General features: G+C 40.8%; 1 protein-coding gene and 1 non-coding gene across 3 annotated transcripts in view; one reads left to right on the top strand and one right to left on the bottom strand.

The window, feature by feature from the left end:
- LOC122542905 (WD repeat-containing protein 62-like) overlaps positions 1-21,556 on the top strand; it is a 172,988-nt gene that overhangs the window by 26,978 nt on the left and 124,454 nt on the right. For both annotated transcript variants that reach the window (XM_043681047.1, XM_043681046.1), the window contains exons 3-6: positions 10,135-10,197; positions 11,035-11,092; positions 18,349-18,519; positions 19,247-19,384. In XM_043681047.1, the coding sequence (XP_043536982.1) occupies positions 10,135-10,197; positions 11,035-11,092; positions 18,349-18,519; positions 19,247-19,384 (430 nt within the window). The remainder of the gene's footprint in view (positions 1-10,134; positions 10,198-11,034; positions 11,093-18,348; positions 18,520-19,246; positions 19,385-21,556) is intronic.
- Positions 15,894-15,964, bottom strand: trnag-gcc. Its single transcript has one exon. It is a non-coding gene; the product is annotated as a tRNA-Gly (tRNA).

Raw genomic sequence — 21,556 nt, 5'->3', positions numbered from 1 at the left:
TGAGAAAAAGGTGCTATTTCTCTGGGATTTGAGTCTTTATAAGTGGATGTTGCTGCAAAATAAGTTGAAACTTTGTTATTTATTAAAATCTCTAATTTTGTTTTATGTAAGAAAAATATAGCTTTCCCTTTCTTGCATAATAAACTTCTATTCTGTTGTTAAAGAACATTTGCAGCCAAATGTGTACAATTAGTGGCTAACCTCCACAGTAACTGATTGCAAAAATTAAACGCAATCTATAAACCAAGTATAACTCCGATGGTCTGCATCACTGGGATCACAAGAACAAACAGGTTGTGATTCTCATGTGAACTACCAGCCTCGATTCTATCATGGTGAAAACTGGTGTCAAAAAAAACTGTACCAACTCTATCCTCCATTTCCCTATTGCACAACTGTAGATATTGTAAATCATTTTGTTCAGTGATGTTACACACTTCTGGAACACGTGAAACTTGAATCCAGGCCTCCTAGCTGTGAGATACAGATACTGCCACTGCACCACAAGCCTTAGAAGCTGCACAACTGTCACGCATCTCGCAGATTGCCTGTAAATATGGTAACATGGAAGCTAATGGTATATGCTAATTTAGTTGATGCTTGGGGAATGGCACTAAGTCCTTTCAATTTTGCTGGATGAAATAGAGGGCAAGAGGAATTGCTAAGAAGGTTCAAATTTGATTTGGTTATTGATCTATACTTAACATGCAAATTCAATCTGTAATTGACAAGTTAAAGAATACTAACACGTAGGAGGCAGTGGGAATATTCAATTGCCGAAGGATGAGTATCAAAAACCATTTTGCATCTGTGAAACATTGATGTAGGGGTTACTGCTTTCTGAACATAACATTGATATTAACTCAACTAAATATGCATTGTTTATCTAAGAGGTAGGGACATGGGGTAGAGATCAGTTTTCAAAGACTATTGAAGTGTGGGACCTATTAGAAAAGTGCTGTCTTTTTCTGCATTTAAATATGGAATATTTTAACAGTGCAGTTCTACACTCTTGGATGCATTTGTGAAGGAGTATTCTGAACTGGATAAATTGCTTCATGTTGTATTGTTTGCTTTTCTTGAACTAAGTGTGAAATGGAACCTCATTTTCTTTGAGTCATGTTGATTTTGGATTTCAATGATTAGACACTGTCTCTTATGAAGTTTAGCTCCAGTTTCCATTACAGTACAGAATTCAATTGGTGTTCTCTCTCGAATGATTGATCGAATGTTGTAGCTATGCACTAACACTTAGTGTAGAATATAAATGTTGTACAAAGCAGTTTTTAAAACGAAGTCGATGACTGGGACTGGATGGTTTGTGTTATATGGAGAGGCTGGGACTTTATTCACTGGAGCATGAGAGGGTGAATAGTAATCATATAGAGGCTGTAAAATCATGAGAGGTGTAGGCAAGGTGGGTTTCAAAGGTCTTTTTTTCTACACTTGGAGTTCAAAACTGCAGGACATATTTTCATGGTGAGAGGAGAAAGATTTAGAAAGCGACCTGAGGAGCAACGTTTTCTCAGAAGGTGGTTCTTATTGTGGAACAAACTTTCAGAGAAAGCGGTAGATGCAGCAACAGTTACAGCATTTAAAAGTTATTTGGACAGTTATATGAATAGGAAAGATTGAAAGGGATATGGGCCAAATACAGGCAAATGGGATTAGTTTAGTTTGGGAAACTTAGTTAGCATAGACAAGTTGGATCGACGAGTCTTTTTTCTATGATGTATGACTCTGACTCTTAGGACTCCCCTTTTATAGAGCGCTTGGCAATATGCATTTAGATTTTCAGTAAAGCATTCTGTTTGACTTTTTTTCTCCCCATGGTCCAAAGTCAAAATGCAAAGATTAGTGAGAAAAAGAGCAGTACCCTATCTAAGCTTGAGATAGAATGGAATGGAGCCTGTGGGAAATCAACTTACTGAAACTCCGGTTCCATATATGAATCATGCAGCTCCAGGGAATTTGTATTTTACAAGTGGCTCCTGAATTAAAAGTTCACATCATAAAGAGTCAAACAATAGTAGATGTTAGATTCATTTAATATTGATCTTACTGTTACTGGATCTTACTGTTTTACATTTCGGATAATAATTGTAGGATTATTTTTAGAACAATCATGTAAGTTTTCATATATAACACTGTAAAAGTTTGGTGAATGTACAAGAAATGTATCCAGTAATAGGTGAAATACACTGTTGATCGTATGGTAAGAATGAATTTAGGCTAGATGGATACTACAGATGTTATAGGTAACTAGTTTATGGTGAGAACCAGTGAACCTAACCTAATATGTTTCGTCCTAACCTAATATGACTCTGTACTTACTGGCATTTAACTGGTGTTCATTTGAGACTTAAGATTTTGACAATTTCTTTTACAGCCCTGGTGACTCATTTTAATATTTTATTGTTTTTCTAATACCCTGCAAACCTTGCCCTGTCCCTTTTCTTTTGGTATGTTGATGTGAATTAATTAATTCATACTACAGTGAAACAGATCTACTAGACAGTGTAGTCCTGTTTCTGAATTTGCTGCTAATGCTGTTGTGCAGTGCTGCTTGTGCATAAATAAATATACTCGAATGAAATATTCTTGTTAAGGCTAGAGAAGGGCAAGACTAATTAGAAAGAGATATGACCACTTGAGCAAGCAATTGGAGTAGGCTATTCAGCCCCTTTAGCCTGCTCCACCATTTAACAAGGTCATGACTTGATATGATTGTAACCTCAAGTCCACATTCCCACCTTTCATTCCCTTGTTTAAGAACATATGGATTAATGCAGGAAAAATGCAGTCTGATGTTGATAAAAGTATAGTTTTGTGGGCTAAAAATAGTTTAAGGTTTACATCAAGCACAAAATCTGGGGAAACTTAGCAAGTCTGGCAGCATTAACTTTCTTTCTCCAAACAGCCTGACCTGCTAAATATTTATAACAATTCCTGTTTATTTTGAATTTTCAACTTTTGCAGTATTGTGCTTTTGTTTGAATGCAAAACATTAGTCACTTTGATTTTAAAAGATGACTTATTTATTGTGTTGTTCATTGTTAATGTTATATCAAATCGACCATTCTTGAAAAATTGGTGACTTCCATTCTCATATCTATCGTTGCTTCTCAGCTAAGCTAATTTTGATGGTACTATAGAATTTCATTAACTATTCAGAAATGAGTTTTGAGTGTTTTATTATATAATGTGCAGAATTGTGGTTTAATTTGAGTGTATTCTAATAAAGGTAAGATCTAATTGACTGGAGCTAAATGCCATAACAGTAGGATAAACATAGGTGTGTCTATTTTGATCATTTCCTGTAACTGAGAGTTTAGTTTGGTTTTGACATGTTTCTAAAGTTAAGTGGAACCAGACTTTGGGTGTGACCAAGAGTTACTCAAGTCTTAAAATGCAGTAAGGCTGTGAGAAGTCTCTTGGAGAAAGTGAGGACTGCAGATGTTGGAGATCAGAGCCAAAGAGTGTTGTGCTGGAAAAGCACACCAAGGTCATCACTTTTACCCTGACGCTGTTCAGCCATGTCCTGAAATAGAACCGCTACCTCAGCCACAACTGCTTCCTTCTTATTTCCCCTTCACTTTGATCTATTGCATTCCAAAGTACATTTCCCCTAGCACCACGCACCCCATCCCATTTATCAGTCAGCCCCCTTGGGGGGCCCCCCATTTCCGATGAGGAGCTCATGCTCAACACGTCGACTCTGCTCCTCGAGTGCTGCCTGACCAGCTGTGCTTTTCCACCACCACGCTTTTCGACTGTGAAAAGTCTCTGCTTGATGTGACTAACCAAGAGCCATTCTGCTTGATTATATAGTGACTTCTCCTTCGCAAATTAATTTTTGTATAATTATTGTAACATTTTGAAGTGTCTTTACTTTGTCCGTCCTATGTCTTCCTCCTTGTCATCCTCCACATGAATATCTGTCACTAGATGACAGATATGCACAACATAGAAGATATGTGCAGAGTAGGCCCTTCAAGCTGGCAGCATGGCTGATCATGCAATTTCAGTGTCCCATTGCTGTTTCTCTCCATATGCCTTGAACCCTTTAGTCTCAAGGGCCATGACCACGTCTGTTTTGAATCTATGTAACAAACTTGCTCCAACAGCTTTCTGGAGCAGAGAATTCCACAAATTCACAACTGAGCGAAGAAATTCTTCCTCATCTCAGTCCTGAATGGTTAACCCCCTCTTCTTAGACTGTGACCCTGAGTTCTGGACCAACTCCCCTCTCCCCTCCACAAAATCCCCATTCTTCTAAATTCCAGTGAGTACAAGCCCTGTCATAGAGATGTGCAGTATGGAGTATAGACCCTTCAGTCCAACATGCCAACTAGATATCCTATTGAGGATATTAGGTTATCGGTCCATATCCCTCTAAACCCTTCCTATTCCTACACCAATTCAGTGCCTTTTAAATGCTGTAATTGTACCAGCCTTCTCCACTTCCTCTGGCAACTCATTCCATACACGCACCACCCTCTTTGTGGAAAAAGTTGCCCCTTGGGTCCCTTTTTGTATCTTTCCCTTCTCACCCTAAACATATGCCCTCTAATTCTGGACTCCCCCATTTCAGGAAGAAACCTTGTTTACTTATCCTAACCATGCCCCTCCTGATTTTATAAACCTCTATATGGCCACCCCTCAACCTCCGATGCTCTAGAGAAAACAGCCCCAGTCTATTGAGTCTCTCCCTATAGCTCAAACCTTCCAACCCTGGCAGCATCCTTAAGTCTTTACTGAACTCTTTCAAGTTACACAACGTTCTTCCGATAGGAAGGAGACCAGAATTGCACGCAATATTCCAAAAATAGTCTAACCAATGTCCTCGACAGCTGTAACACAACCTTCCAACATCTACACTCAATGCTCTGACCAATAAACAAAAACATACCAAATGCTGCCTTTACAAATTTGAGGAAAGACATTCTGGCTATTGATGGCGTGCAGCGTAGGTTCACGAGGTCAATTCCTGGAATGGCGGGACTACCTTACGCTGAAAGACTGGAGCGACTGGGCTTGTATACCCTTGAGTTTAGAAGACTGAGAGGGGATATGATTGAGAGTTATAAGATTATTAAAGGATTGGACACTCTGGAGGCAGGAAACATGTTTCCGCTGATGGGGGAGTGTCGAACCAGAGGACACAGCTTAAAAGTACGGGTTAGACCATTTAGGACAGAGATGAGGAGAAACTTCTTCACCCAGAGAGTGGTGGCTGTGTGGAATGCTCTGCCCCAGAGGGCAGTGGAGGCCCACTCTCTGGATTCATTTAAGAAAGAGTTGGATAGAGCTCTCCAGGATAGTGGAATCAAGGGTTATGGAGATAAGGCAGGAACAGGATACTGATTAAGGATGATCAGCCATGATCATATTGAATGGTGTTGCAGGCTCGAAGGGCAGAATGGCCTACTCCTGCACCTATTGTCTATCTACCTGGAACTCCACTTTCAAGGAACTGTGACCAGTCAATCGATTCTTTCTTCATATGTCAGTCCTACCATCCTGGGAATCAGTCTGGTGAACCTTCACTGAACTCCCTCAATAGCAAGAATTTCTTCCTCCGACTAGGAGATCAATACTGCACACACTATTCAAGATGTGGCCTCACTTAGGCCCTGTATAACTGCAGTCGAGAGTGTGGTGCTGGAAAAGCACAACAGGTCAGGCAACATCCGAGGAGCAGGAGATTCGAGGTTTCGGGCATAAGCCCTTCATGTCCGAAACATCGATTTCCCCTGCTTGAATGCTGCCTGACCTGCTGTGCTTTTCCAGCACCATACTCTCGACTCTGATCTCCAGCATCTGCAGTCCTCACTATCTCCTCCCTGTATAACTGCAGCAAGACATCCTTTCTCTGATACTCCAGTCTTCTCTCTATAAAGGACAGCATGTCATTAGCTTTCCCCATCACCTGCTGGATGTGAATGCCAACCTTCAGCGACTGTTCCATCATCATACCCAGGTCTCTTTGCACCTCACCTTTTCCCAAACTGCCACCATTCTGATAATAATCTGTGTTTTTGTGACCAAAGTGGATAACTTGACATATATCCACATTAGTCGAAGAGTGTGGTGCTGGAAAGGCACAGCTGGTCAGGCAGCATCCAAGGAACAGTAGAGTCAACATTTCAATCATGAGGTCCTCAGCGATGAGAGGGTAGTCCAAGGGGGCTGAGAGATATGGGCATGGGGGTGTACAAATAGCTCTGGATTCAATAGATAGATGAAGGTGATTGGTCAGTGAGGAGAGTGGAGTAGATAAGTGGGAAGGAAGATGGACAGTGCCGAGTTGGGAGGTTGGATCTGGGATAAAGTTCGGGGAGGGTATATGAGGAAACTGGTGAAATCCCCATTGATCCCATGAGGTTGGAGGGTCCCAAGGCGAAGATAAGACATTTTTCCTCTAGGCGTCGGGTGGCTCTTTGCGGTGGAGGAGGCCCAAGACTTGGATGTCCTTGATGGAGGGGGAGTTCGTCTTCGGTCACAGGGCAGGGGGGTTGTTTAGTGCATGTGTCCCAGAGATGTTCTCTGAAATATTTATCAACATTATATTGCATTTGATAAGTATTTGCCTGACCAGCCAACGCACGCTCACTCACTCACTCTCTGCCACGCAGTTCAGTGTCATCTGCAAATTTGGAGAAATTGCATTCAACTCCCTTGTCCAAATCATTAATGTATATTGTGAATGGTTGGGGTCCCAGCAATGAACCCTGCAGCACCCAATTCTTCACTGCCTGCCATTCTGAAAAGGACCTGTTTATTTCAACTGTCAGCCAACCAGTTCTCTATCCATGTCAACATGTTACCTCTGATACAGGAGCTTGAATTTTGCTCACTAATCCTTTGTGCAGAACCTTGTCGAATGCCTTTTGAAAGTCCAGATACACATCACCTACTTATCCATCCTTGTCAACTGTACTTGTTACATCCTCAAATTTAAGAAGATTTGTCAAACATGATTTCTGTTTTACTATTACAAGATGAAATAAATTAAAATATCCCTTCCAACCCATTACTGCTTCTTTACCCCTTTCGATCCTTATTGGCTCCATGTTACAAGCAGTGTTTAGACCTGCTTCTGTATCAAAGGCTACCCCTGAATAAGTGTTAGTGTTGTCACTTAGTCAGCACAATGCCAACCCTACTATTGTGTCTCCTTGACTCGCACAAAACTATGGAAAGATTATAATATTAATCAACCCTTTGCAACTGGCACTCTGGATCTGAATAGATGACAGAACATCAAACAGTTTCCTCAACTAGTGCCTTTTAATACACATTAAATAGGGCCACTACCCTCTTTAAGAAACTTACGATCGAAACTGCGTGAATGAATGAGTAAAGAACTGACACAGCCAGTTATAGTAAAACAAAATCTCACGACCCAGCTGCGGTAGATCAGTTTAATATCCTCAATTTTTATTGAGTAGATATATAATTTCTAACTTATTTAGATCATATAGGTCTAGTATTTTTACTAACCTCACTAACTTAAACGACAAAGGACTAGCACCTCATAATTGTGTGAGCAGACTGGAAAGACACTCGAATCCTATCAGGGATAGCAAATGTTTAAACCATCTGCTGCTTCCCCAGGACAGATGTCTCTCAAACTTCTGTGTACAATAGATACAATTATGTAACAGTGTAGTGTTAAAAATTTAATGTATGTAAAAATTGTATATAAAGTGACTACTGTAAAAACTGTACTTGAGATCCCATTGCCACCTCGAATTGTGCTACTGAGGATGTTCAATACAGAGGCTGGTTTCACCAATCACCAACCTCTGTTGGTATTTCAACACAATCCTACACTGGAATGCAGAATATACCAACTTCCAACCGATATCTTAAGGTTGATGTCAGTTCATGTTTTCATGTTTTTTTTTCAATAATGTTTTGCGCAGAGCCTTGTTAAATAGGATTTGTTAGTTCAGTTGGCTCAGCCACTAGTTTGTGATGCCAAAAGTGTTGATTCTATACCTGCTCCAGCTGAAGTTACTGTGAAGGACTCTTCTCAACCTCTCTTCTTGCCTGAGGTGTGATGACCTTTGGGTTAAATCACCACCAGCCATCTCACTGTAATGAGAGAATAGCTCTATGGTCACCTGGGATTATGGCAACTTTACTAATCAAATGCCGTCCAGAGATAATGCCTGCTGGGCTTGTAACCAGGTTAAAAAAAATCAATTCTACAATTGTGGATTATTTTGTAAACAATAATTGTGATAGATAATTGTTGAGAACCCGCATTTCCTTTATTGCTCTCCCACTACTACAATGAAAACCTCTACCTTTGATACTCTGTGCAGTTTTTCAAATTTGTTTTTTTTCCTTAATACGTTCCTTTTTTGCTTTGCATGGCTCTGCTGGATTTCTGCTTTCTCTTGGCGTTGTGTAAACCTTTCTTTCGGCTTTGATATGGTTTTGTAAGTTTTTTTGCTGATGATGATTGCTTAACTGCAAAAGTTGGAGCTTTTGCTTCTATGGTATACTGTATCTACTAATTTTATGTTGTACCTAAAACATTTCATTATAATTCCATTAAGAGTTGCTCTCATGTTGCCACTGTCAAATCTAAACTTGTACAGACATTCTAGAGGCATGTAACTCTGGCGTCTCTTGCTGTTGCTCATGATCGGTTTCAGAGGCAGTTTCTCACAGCTGCAGTTTTTCTTTCTTTTTAAGGGTGTATTCTAAGAAAATGTGACTTATTTATTTGAGTTGTTTGTTTAGAGCTCCAGTCTCCTGCCAAACCTCTATCAGGTACTTCACCAATGAAGGTTTCTTAACTATAAGGAATGTTTGATTTTACAGATACTTCACACCATTCACAACTCCTCAGCTATTGGATCAATTTATGTCTTTAGCAATCCTTGAGCAAAATGCAAGCTTAGTATGTAGCAAACAACACTTGTACCAGAGACTGATCACCAGCAAGAAAAAAAATCTAATCTCCCACTCAGCACCATTACTATCACAAAATCCCCTGCCATCAACATCCTGAGTGTTAGTGTTGTTCAGAAACTTGCCTCGACCAGCTATATAAATGCCGTGGCCACAAGAGCAAGTCTGAGATGGCTTGGGACTGGCAGGAGGTGACTTGTCTCCTGACTCACCAAATGCTTATTCACCTTCTACAAGTTGTAAATCTAATGGAATGCTGTGCACTCCACTGGATGAATATCATTCAAATGACTCTTAAAGCACAGAAGCATGCAAGACAAATCAGTTTGATTAATCAGCACCACATCCTTCACCTTAAACTTCTACCCACTTCACCACTAATCGATAGTTATTGTTGGGTCAAAATTCTTGATTCTGCGCCTTTATAGAACTTTGGGTGTGTCTACATCATGTGCCCAGCATTGATTCAGGAACTTGACTTCTGCTCCTCAGTTGTGGGGGATGCAATTAATGCTGCCCTTGCATACATCTCAACAATGAATTGAAAATAAACATGCAATGTATTGTTACTCTATATGTATTTATGTTGTTGCCATGCATTGTATGTTGTTTATTTTCAATGTGAATATTGTCATATCTGCCCAGAAGTTGTAAAATCTCTGCATTTGATCTTTCAATGTCAGTAAAAAGCAATCCAGACAATCTGACACCTTTTGTTTTTTGCAAAAACCTATAATAATGACACTTCTTATTAAGTCTGCTCTTGTGCTTGTGGGATATGGCCAGTTTTGATCATGAATCGAGGATTCTATATGGTTATAGCTATTTTACTCCATTTAATAACTGAGTGTGGAGGTAGCCATCTAAAGTTAAATAGTTTTACTCATGATTTTGTTTTAGTGAAAAATCAAACCACACAACCTTTTATTTAAAAGTAAGCCAACATATTGTAACTGACCAAGAAAAGATTGAGACACTAGAAATGGCATGACTGCTTGTTTTCCCATTTACTTAATAATGTTGTACTTTGATCTAAAGTTGTCCTGAGCCTCTAAATATATTCTCTAAACCTATTCTAGATAGTCTTATGTAAATGACTAACCTTGAGTATATTTGTAATTTATAATACTAATCTGCATTACTTTGTCTTTTTGTGTAATTATATTTGTGCAAATAATGTTTTGTTTGCTTTTCTCCTAAAAGGTGTGTGGTGGTGTTATGTAACCCCAAAAAAAATAAGCAGACTCACATTCTCAATGCCTCCAGGTAAGGGAGAATGAAAACAGTATTTAGTATGATGCAATCAAAAACACCAACACAACACTGTTGTTCAAGTCATTGTTTGAATGTAGAAATACTTGAAGAGTGGAAAGTGGAATTTTAGTGATGTTTGGTTCATCCCTGACTGTAGCCCTGTTTTCTAATGGGAGATACTTAAGTCTAGGGATGTATAATGTTATGTCATGGTCATTGAATTATCACTATATTTAATTTCCATAATGTTGTTTTCCACATCCCCTTTTTGTCTTCATGAGAGTTATCATTTTTGGTTGTTGGGGAACGTAGTGCATGGACTTGTAAGTCCAGTTATTATGATGAACTTGGGTCGATTTTATGTTTTTGCCTTTCAAGATATTTCTATCCAACTTTTTTTTTTAGAAAGCTTGCTATTTGGTTTTCTATTCAGTGCATTATTTTATTTGGTCGTGTGTTCTGAACTAGTTTGAGACTTGCTGTCAATGGGTTCCCCTCTAAATCACAGCATAACATTTGTGATTTGTCAATAAAAAAGTGTGTTATTTATGCAGTAATGGAAACTAACTCCAATAAAATACCAAAATATTGTCATTATAATAAGAAATTTTATCATGATGAACTCCACAGAAGTTACACACTAGTTATTTAATGTTGTGCATCACAGCGTTTGAAGTTTGTCATTTCAAGAGTTCTATGTTGCTAGATATACCTAAATAGAAAGTTTTTTTTTTTCCCTATTTAGACCACATAAACCTAAATCAAATCCACCAATATTGTTTGAAAATTCCAATTTGATTGCTAATGATGCTTCAAGTCCATTATTGACCTAATTTTCTTTTGATTTAGGAAAGCAGTCAGTGCTTTGGCATTCTCACCTGATGGAAAATACCTTGTTACTGGGGAGGTGAGTACATTTGTAAAATGACCACATGTGTAGTTTGCAATTTTCCAGTTTAAAGGGAGGCAATGGGCTATTGGTATTATCACTGAACTATTAGCCTGGAGACCCTGGTAACATTCTGGGGATCTTTTGTTCAAATGATGGAATTTGAATTCAATAAAATTAAGTGGTCTGATGATGACCTTGAATCCATTGTCGATTGTTAGAAAAACCCATCTGGTTCAATAATGTTCTTCAGGGAGCGAAACTGCCATCCTTACCTGTCTGGCCTGCATGTGATTCAACACCCACAACAATGTGGTTGACATAACTTGTGAGATGAGCAATAGTCAGTGATGCACACATCCTGTGAATGAATAAGGTGGGGGGGGGGGAGGGAAGCGTTTGATATGATCTTGGTCTCAACTGTGCTTTTGTGCATGTTCCCCACAGCCATTGGCTCCCTCACAGCTCTATCTGTTTACAGGCTTTCAAAACTATCAATTTTAATAATTCAGCATTCACAACACTCAAGTAGAGAAGTCCAAAGAATCCCAATGTTGAGAAGGAGTTCCTCTTCAGCCTTAATTGAAAGACCCACATTGAAATAAAATGGTATAAGTTTGGGAACTTCTAATTCTTCTGATGAGGAGCACACAGGGAGCAGAGAGTGGGATAGACACCAGTTACAAGGAGGTGGTCACACCTCCAATTCGGTCAGGTAGACAGGTGACTGCCTGGAGAGGCAGGCAGATAGTGCAGGAGTCTACTGTGGCTATTCCCCACTCTAACAAGTAAAACTGTTGATGGAGGCTGGTAACCTCTCAAGGGAGTATAACAGTAGCAGCCAGGCCTGTGGCACCACAACTGGCTCTACTGTAGACCAGAGTCAGGCAAGATCCAAGTGAGCAATATTGAACGTAAGAACTAAGAGCAGGAGTAGGCCATCTGGCCCCTTGAGCCTGCTCCACCACTCGATATGGTCATAGCTGATCTTTTCATGGCCTCAACTCCACTTACCCATCCTCTCACCGTAACCCTTCATTCCTTTACTGTTCAAAAAAGAATCTATCTTAGCTTTAAAAACATTTACTGAGGAAGCCTCAACTACTTTACTGGATAGGAAATTCCATAGATTCACAACCCTCTGGGTGAAGAAGGTCCTTCTTGATTCAGTTGTAAATCTACTCCCCCTAATTTTGAGGCTATGCCTCTTGTCCTACTTCTACCCACCAGTGGAAACATCCCCTCTATTTCTATCCTATCTATTCCCTTCATAATTTTATGTTTCTATAAGATCCCCCCTCATTCTTTCTTAATTCCAGTGAATATAATCCTAGTCCATTAGGTCTCTCCTTATAAGCCAGTCCCCTCAACTCTGGATTCAACCTAATTAACTTTCTCTGCACCCCTCCGGTATCAGTACATCCTTTCTCAAGTAAGGAGACCAAAACTGCACATCGTACTCCAGGTGTGGCTTCACCAGCACCCTATACAGCTGCAACATAAACTCCCTGGTAGGAAGCTCATTAATTAGGGGCACAGATGGGCATTTTTGTGCTGCTGATGTGTTACCTCCCTGGTGCCAGCATCTAGGACATCTGAGTGGTTGGATGAAATTCATAAGGGGCAAGGTGAGCCGCCAGAGATCATTATGCACATTTGGTACCAATGACATGGGTAGAAAGAGGGATGAGGTTCTGATGCGTCGGTACAGGGAGTTAGGAAAGAGGCTGAAAAGCAGGACCTCATGGTTAGTATTCTCTGGGTTATTACCAGTGCCATGTGCTAGTGAAGCAAGGAATAAAAAGATAGGACAGATGAATGCATGGCTAAAGAGTTGGTACAGGAGTTTCAGGTTCTTGGATAACTCGGACCTTTCCTGCACTGCCAGAGGAGATGGTGGAAACAGAGACAACAGCAGCGTTCAAGAAGCATCTAAATGCATACATGGATAAGAAGGAAATAGAGGGATACAGATCCTATTAGTGAAGGCAGTTTTAATATGGAAGAGCAAAATGTGTCAACACAGGCTAGGAGGGCTGATGGGCCTATTTCTGTGGTGCATTGTTCTGTGGCAGTGGTGACCTGTATGAGAGGCACGGGTTGCATCTAAACTGAAGAGGAAATAATATCTTCACAGGGAGGTTCGCTAGTGCTATTCTGGAGCGGGAGTGGTGACCAAAGCAGCAGGTCAGCAAGTGGAGGAATCGAGGGGAAGATAGATGTTAGGACCAGTAAGTCAGAAAGGAAGGATGGACAGAGATGGGTAAAACAACATAATGGTACTAATGTGCTGAAGTGTGCTTATTTCAATGCAAAGGAGTAAGGCAGATGAGCTTAGAGCCTTGATCAGTACATGGAACTATGATGTTGCAGCCATTACAGAGATTTGGTTGAGAGAGGGACAGGTTTCGCTGCTCAACTTTCCAAGGCTTTGTTGTTTTAGGCAAGAGAGAAAGGTTAAAGGAGGAGGAGTTGTATTTCTAATCGGAGAATGTCACATCAGTCAGAGAGATCGTAATGGAGGGTTTATCCACTGAGGCCATATGGGTAGAGATCAAAAATAAAATAGGTGCAGTCACTCCTGATAGGATTATACTATCAACCCTTCAACAACCACTGAGACTTTGAGAAACAAATATGTAGGCAGAATATGGAAAAATGGAATAACAACAAAGTTGTCATAGTGGGTGACTTTAACTTTCCCAGTATTGACTGGGACTCCTTAGAGCAAGAGGCTTACTTGAAACATTATGCAGATGGTCCAATTAGAGGAGGGGCCATACTGGACCTTATGATGGCTGGTGACTGACTTTTCAGTTGCAGGGCATTTTGAAAAAAGTGATCACAACTCCTTAAGTTTTAAGAAGGTGATGTATAAGGATAAGTCAGGACCTTGTGGGAAGGTACCAATATGAGAGTTGAGGACAGGCATGCTTCAGTAGGGAAGAAGGACATGGATGGCAAAATAAGGGACTCTTGGATAATGAGGGAGCTTGTGAATTTAGTCAAAAAGGGAAGAAAAACATATGCATGGTTTAGGAAGCTAAAATCAGACAAAGCCCATGAGCAATATAAGTAAAGCAGGAAAGAACTGAATTAGGCAATTAGGCGTTTAAGCAAGTAGGATTTAAGAATATCCCAAGGCATTCTACAGATACATTTAAAAACCAGAGGATAACTAAGGCGAAGGTATGACCACTCATGAATAAAGGAGGGAACTTGTGTTTGAGGCAAACATGTACGTGAAATCCTGAATGAGTATTTTTGCATCAGTGTTCACCCTGGAGAAGGATATGGAGGATAGCGAGATTAGAGTGGAGCATGCTAATAGGCTAGGGTAGTTTGAAATCAAGAAAGAAATGGTGTTGGGTCTCCTGAAGAGCATTAAGGTGGGTAATGGAACCCAATGGTATCTACCCCAGGTTATGGGGAGAGGCAAGACAGGAGATTGCTGAGCCCTTGACCAAGTTCTTTGTATCCTTGCTAGCCACTAATGAGGTCATGGAGGACTGGCAAGTAGCTTATGTTCCTCTGTTCAAGAAGGGAATTCGAGATAATGCAGGAAACTATAGACTGGTGAGTTTCACATTGGTGGATGGGACACTATTGTAGAGAATTCTTAGGGAGAGGATTTACATGCATTTGGAAGAACATGGCCAAATTAGGGAATGTCAGCATGACTCTGTGTGGGGCAAGTAATGTCTTATTAACGTGATTTAATATTTTGAGGTGTCAAAGGTGGTCGATGAGGGTAGAGCAGTAGATGTTGTCTACGTGGATTTTCAACAAGTTTCCCTCATGGTATGTTTAGCCAGAAGATTAAGGTGACTTGGCAGCTTTGATTCAGAATTAGCTTGTCCACAGAGGGCAAAGAGAAGGGGTGGAAGGGTGTTTTTCAGGCTGGAGGTCAGTGACTAGTAATGTTCTGCAGGGATCCACATATTGGGGGACACATATATAATGTAATGGGTGGGTCAGTAAGTTTGCAGGTGATACAAAGATCGGAGGATTTGTGGCTAGTATAGAAGGTGTCAATGGTTACAGCAGGATATAGATCAGTTGCAGATATGAGCGGAGTTATGGCGAATGGAGTTTAAATCCAGATAAGATTAACAAAGATGTTGCTATCATTGGAGGGTTTGAGCTATGGGGAGAGGCTGAATAGGTTGGGGCTGTTTTCACTGCAGTTTGAGGCCGAGGGGTGACTGTATAGAGGCTTATAAAATCATGAGGGGCATGGATAAGGTAAATAGACAAAGATCTCTTCCCTGGGTGTGGGAGTCCAGACTAGAGGACATAGGTTTGAGGTGAGAGGAGCAAGATTTAAATGGGACCTATCTGGTTCCCTCTGGTGGGCCTTGACCTTCAACACTTCAGCCTCCGATGGGAACTCACTGGCCTCCAGGATAGTCTTTAGTATCTGCCCATGCTTGACAGGGGTCCCCCCTCCCCGTCCGTCCCCCCGTGGTGACAAATCCACATTTTCCCCAAACAGTCATGTAATTGTGGACAATCCCAAATGCATATCTACTATCAGCGTAAATGTTAACCCTCTTCACTCTCTCTCCTCTGTGAAGGCATGAGTAAGGGCCACTAACTCAGTCACCTAGGCTGACAGGCCTCCCTCTATTCTCCCTGCTCAGGCAACTCGTAGTTCCACGTTCACTACTGCCCATCTCGTTGTGGCAAACCGTCTACATATTTCCGTGAGCCATCCACAAACAGGGTCTCATCTGGTGCCTCTATGAATACGTCCTTTATCCTATTTTCCTCTACTTCATCATGTCTCCGTAATAGCCACAAACAAAGGGAGCGGCAATGCATTGGCTGGGAATCGAACCCGGGCCTCCCGCGTGGCAGGCGAGAATTCTACCACTGAACCACCAATGCACCGGCATTTCGCTGGGTTTTCCCAGGTATCTCGTACAACAGTAATGGATTTCGTTGGTGGCAAAAGAACAGCCTCCCATTTTGCCTTTCTCGTGTTAGAAACCGTGTAATTTTCCCATATTTAACATTTCTATGAGGATGTCTGGTATGCAAGACTATATTCCCTGACTATATACCCAGGCTGACTGACCTCACAGCCCACACGGCACAGTCTAAAGCAGCTATACATCTGGGCAAGCCATTCACGACAGGTCTTTCAGCAATAAATTAGTACCCTATAGGTCGCTGTTTTTTGCCATGGAGCTGGGTTGCTACTGCCAAGTAAAAACTTCCCTCTTCGTTGTAGTAAATGTAGAAGTTTTTAGTAACATCTGGTAATTCCAGTCCCGGTGCTGACAGTAACTCCCCTTTTGTTTTGTATAGGAGTCGTCTTGCTCCAAAACATGCTGTATTTCGGCCTTAAATCTGCTGGAGAGCTCCTGCTGATCTTCTATATCTCCTTTAATGGGGGTGCCTCTCCTATAATCTTGACTTTGTTGCTATGCGGCATCGGCTATGTTAGATATTAGATGCCACTTGTCCGGAGGACATGCAGCCTGGACCAGTTGGTTCCTTTAAATGTGGTCGGTGGCCCACCCAGATGGTATCTAATTCTGCCCAAAACTTTGCATTATGACTGCGAGGCTGTAAGCAATCCAGGGAAGCTAAGATCTGCTGCAATTCACCTGGTGTAAATGGCTTATATTTTGTATTCGCATTAGCTCCTTCCCCACTCCGAGTTAATTTCCTCAGGAGAGTCATCTGACGGTTCAGGCAATGTGACCAGGATCTCCTGGGTATTATAAAGTGGCAACGGGCTCCACTGACTATCCTCCAGGAACTGATTTTTTTTTTCCCAGTTCCCTTAGTCGTGATTGAAGTATTTGTTTTTCCTTGGTCCATTTCTTTGTGGATTCCAACGTCTGACCTATGAGGCCAGCCAATCGATGGACCAAAAGAACATCTGTTTTCTTGGTCTTATCTTTCTTTTCGCCCATCAGCCAATTTCACTGTTGTTCTAAGGTCTGAGACGGATCCCAGTCACTCTTTCTTATCTATCTAATGAGTGAATGTCTGTCTAACATATATTGGTTAATGAGACCCCGGGAGTCCCATTGATCTCCCTGTCTTGCCGTAACAATGATAGGTTTATACTCTCAGATCCTCTGTCAGTCGATCGCGTTTCCTCACCTGCCATGACTGCTGAGTGTTTTCCCACTGGCCATGTCTTGCCCAGAATTGTTCATATCTGAGTCCAGCGATACCTATTTTAGGGAGTGATCGTTTCCCCGTATCCCGCTTATTTAATCTAGGCCATTGTTCCTGCCTGAGGTAATCAAACTGGCATCTGAGCATGACTCAACTCAGAGGCCACACAACAAACACTCTCATTCACTCTTACCAGATCAACAACTTCTGTAGTTTTACCTACTTTTGTCCGATATCCTGCCCCGACTCCCCAGGGGTGGCCAACCTTCCCGGGTCTCCGTGAACAGGACCCTGCTCGTAGCACCAATTTGTTGTAGTAAAATTAATAAAATTCAAATTTAGAAGAAAGTCATCAAATTGATTAAATCAAATGTATTAAATTAAAAACGTTTGAGAGGGGCAGCATGATTCTGACCCTAACCATGGGACTTGACCACGCCGTCTCTCTCAGAAGAACAGGTGCAGCAGTTTTTATAATCTGAATGATGTGTACAAAAAAGGCCCGTGAAAGACAGTTTCTTGTGTTCTGCGTGTGTCCCGCAGAAGATCGCTGTTTCTGGGAATGGCGAACCACAACGTTGTGTTCTGCAAGTACTTCTTCTTTAGTTACCCTCTGAAAACAGAAACTGTGAGCTATAAGGAGAGGCTAGAAAAGTTTGGGCTGTCTTCTCTGGAGTGGCAGAGGCTAAGGAGAGACTTAATAGAAGTCTATAAAATTACGATATACATATGGTTGACAGTCCGAATTCTTTTCTCCAGAATTGAAATGTGTAAAATGAGGGCATGCATTTAAGGTGTGAGAGGGAAAGTTCATCGGAGATGTGAGGGGCAAATTTCCTATGCAGAGTGTGTTAGGAGTGTGAAATGTGCTGCCAGGGGTGATGGTGGAGCCAGATACAATAGGGGTGTTTAAGGAACTTCTAGATAAGCACATGAATATTTGAGGAATGGAGGGATAAGGACCAAGTCAGGCAGAAGGGGTTGGTTTAGTTTGGCGTCATGTTCAGCACGACGTTGTGGACCAAAGGGCCGGTTACTGTGCTGTACAGTTCTATGCACTGTGTGGTTAGAGTTCTGAAATAAATTTTGTTGATTTCCTGCTGTATGTTTTACGTATGTCTTTTTTTTTTAAATAGAGTGGACATATGCCTGCTGTGCGTGTCTGGGATGTGTCTGACAAAGTGCAAGTGGCTGAATTACAGTGCCACAAGTATGGAGTGTCATGTGTATCTTTTTCTCCCAACCTGAAGTATATTGTATCGGTGGGCTACCAGCATGATAAACTTGTGAATGTTTGGGATTGGAAGGTAAGAGTTCAAACATAGACTGTGGTGCATTTTTGACTTTTGCATTCTGTGCCAAATGTAATTAAACATGGGCACAAGGTGTGTCAGAAGTTCACACCATAAAGTTTAAACCACAGAGAAAATATGGAGATCCACATGCCTGTTAACTTCTAGAATTCCAAACATAGTTATGTGCCATTTATGAAAGACAATATATTATTGAATAATAATAGTAACAATGCAAGTCTGCAGCTACCAAAATACTTTTGTTGCTGATGTTTTCCTTATTTTATGAATTACCTTGCCTATGTAAAACGTTTCCTCTACCTAGTCCCTCTGGAGCATTGTACTGCTCTGCTACAGTGAAGTGGCAGAGCCTAATGTGTGAGAATTACATTCATTCCTCGATCTTTATACTGCTCTAAGGGTGTAGGTTTTCTGAATTTATAAACAAGTGTTTTGTGGTTGGGTCATTTTATATTTTACTGTTTGTTTAAAAATTCTTTTGAATTTGTGGTACAGAGAGATTGATTTATTCTGTTTTATGTTTTCATCTTGCTAATGCACTTCTATTTAATGTTAAGACAAAATCTGCAGCATTGTCCTTCTGTTTGTGAGATACCTTTTTTATTTTGTTAAAAGAAACTGTAATCTAGGTTTCAGTCTGGGATCTGATTTGTCCAGCAATAACATCAGCTGAGATCATAACATGATGCTCGCAGAAATGTACTTGTACTTGTTTTGACAGAAAAACTCCATTGTGGCATCTAATAAAGTTTCCAGTAAAGTTACAGCTGTTTCCTTCTCTGAAGACAGCAGTTTCTTTGTTACAACCGGCAACAGGCATGTCAAGTTTTGGTATTTAAATGAATCCAAAGCCTGCAAGGTACGTACATTCTTCCTGTGTCAGAAATAATTATTTCAAGCTTAGTTCAAAATGGTTTGACAGGAATGAATGCTTCAATCTAGGACCAATTGTATTGGTGCAAGAAAATAAGTTTCCTTTTGAGATTAATACAGCAATTTAAGATGAGAAATAATCACAAGGTACTCATGGACATTTATGGTAGAGAAGGAAGCTATTCAGCCTGTCACATCATAGGTCAACAGGGATTTTACTGTATTGATCCTTTTTGTTACGTTCTTGGCTCAGAGCCTTGGAGGCTATGGCAATGAAGCTGAATATCTAAATACTGCATAAATATTACAAGAGTTTCTAACTCAACCACCTTTTCAAACAGTGAGTTCCAGAATCTCTCCATCCTCTAAGTGAATAATTCTCCATCATTCTGTTGTCTTAGCCTTCTACCTTAAATCTGTGCTCCTGCAAACTGATCTGTCTACTGATAGGGTGGATAGGAACATCTGATTTCTATCTATGCCCATCATAATCTCTTGTACCTCTATCAGGTCTTCCTCAATCTTCACTGCTCTAACGAAAACAACCTCAGGCTGTACAAATTTCTGACTGGATCAGACTTGGAGTACCCTGAGGTGATCTGGGCACTTCACCTTAGGAAGGATATTTTGGGCGTTTGGAGGAAGTACAACATAGGTTTATAAGAATGCTACTAGGACAACAGAGGTTAAGTTCTGATGGCTGATTATACAAATGAGACCTTTCTGTAGAATTTAGAAAGTTATGGGATGATTCAATCGCAATCTTCGATATAGTAATAGGAGAAGACAGAGTCAATAATGATAACTGTTTCCACTGGGTGGGGATTCTAGAAGTAGGGAGCACAGTCTGAGAATCAGGGCCAGACCATTCAGGAGAGATATTAAGAAGCACTTTGACACACAGGATGGTAGATGTTTGGAATATACTTCCACATATAGCTGTTGATGCTGGAATGGTTGTTAGTTTAAATCTAAGACAGATTAAGAAAGATTTATCAAATGTAGACAGAGTTTTGGGTTGGACCACAGATTACCATTGATTTCACAGAATGGCAGACTGGCTTGAGGGGCTGAATGGTCCACACTTCTTCCTATGTTCCTATCCAGTCTTTCCTCATGTATCTTATCCTCCAGCCCAGGCAGCATTGTAATAAATTTCCCCTGTACTGTCTCTGGTATAATCGCATCCTTCCTATTATGTGTTGCCCAGAACTACACTCCTACTCCAACTGTGTTCTAACCAATGTTTTATGTAGCTCCAGCATATCATCTTAATTTTTGCATTCTGTGCCTCCTGCTAATAAAGGCAACTATCCCATATACCATCTTATCCACCTGCCCTTCAAGGATTTGTAGATGTGCACAACAAAGTCTCCCTGACCTTAAGTACTTTGCAGTCCTATCATTGAGCATATCCTTTGCCTTCTTAGTCCTCCCCTAGGGCTTGGTGCTCACTCTCGCTCTGATGAATACCATGTGTCACTGCTCTGCCAGCTGACTATCTGTTGCTACCCTCCTATAGCCCGCAGCTATCTTCAATGTTTACCGTTCTTTCAATTTTTGTCATCTGCAAACTTCTTCTTTGTATCTCTGATATTTAAGTCCAATTTGTTAATGTTTACCATTATCAGCAAGGGAGCACCCAGTCCTGAAGCGTCCCTATTTAAACAGACTTCTAGTAACAGAAATCACCCTTTGCCTATTCGCCAGTATGTCATATTTTCTTGGCCATCCTGCCACCAGAGGTCTTACCAGAAGCCTCTCTAAAGTCCATGTAGACCACATCAAGTGTGTTCAGGTGGAAAATTCTTGGTTATTCCTTGATTCAGTCAGATATCATAGAATCTCACAGATCAGAAGAGACTCTTCGGTCAGTTGATCTGCACTGTCAAAAATGTACTATTCTCTGCACTAGTCCCACTTTCTAGCACTAGGCCCAAAGCCTTGACTGTTATGACACGTCAAATGTTCATCTAAGTACTTTTTTTAAAATTGTGAAGCATCCCTTGTCAACTACCATACAGTGCATTCTAGACTCTCACCACAGTTTGGATAAAAAGGTTTTTTTTTGCCTTGAGTTCTGTCAAAACCTCTTGCATTTCACTTTTAAAACTGTTTATAAAACCTTCTACAGATATGTGAAGAGTAAAAGAGTGAT

Source organism: Chiloscyllium plagiosum, chromosome 41 (assembly GCF_004010195.1).
Source record: "Chiloscyllium plagiosum isolate BGI_BamShark_2017 chromosome 41, ASM401019v2, whole genome shotgun sequence".
Lineage (NCBI taxonomy): Eukaryota > Metazoa > Chordata > Chondrichthyes > Orectolobiformes > Hemiscylliidae > Chiloscyllium > Chiloscyllium plagiosum.
Note: the sequence above shows the minus strand (reverse complement) of the source record. Positions and strands in the feature narration are given on the sequence as shown.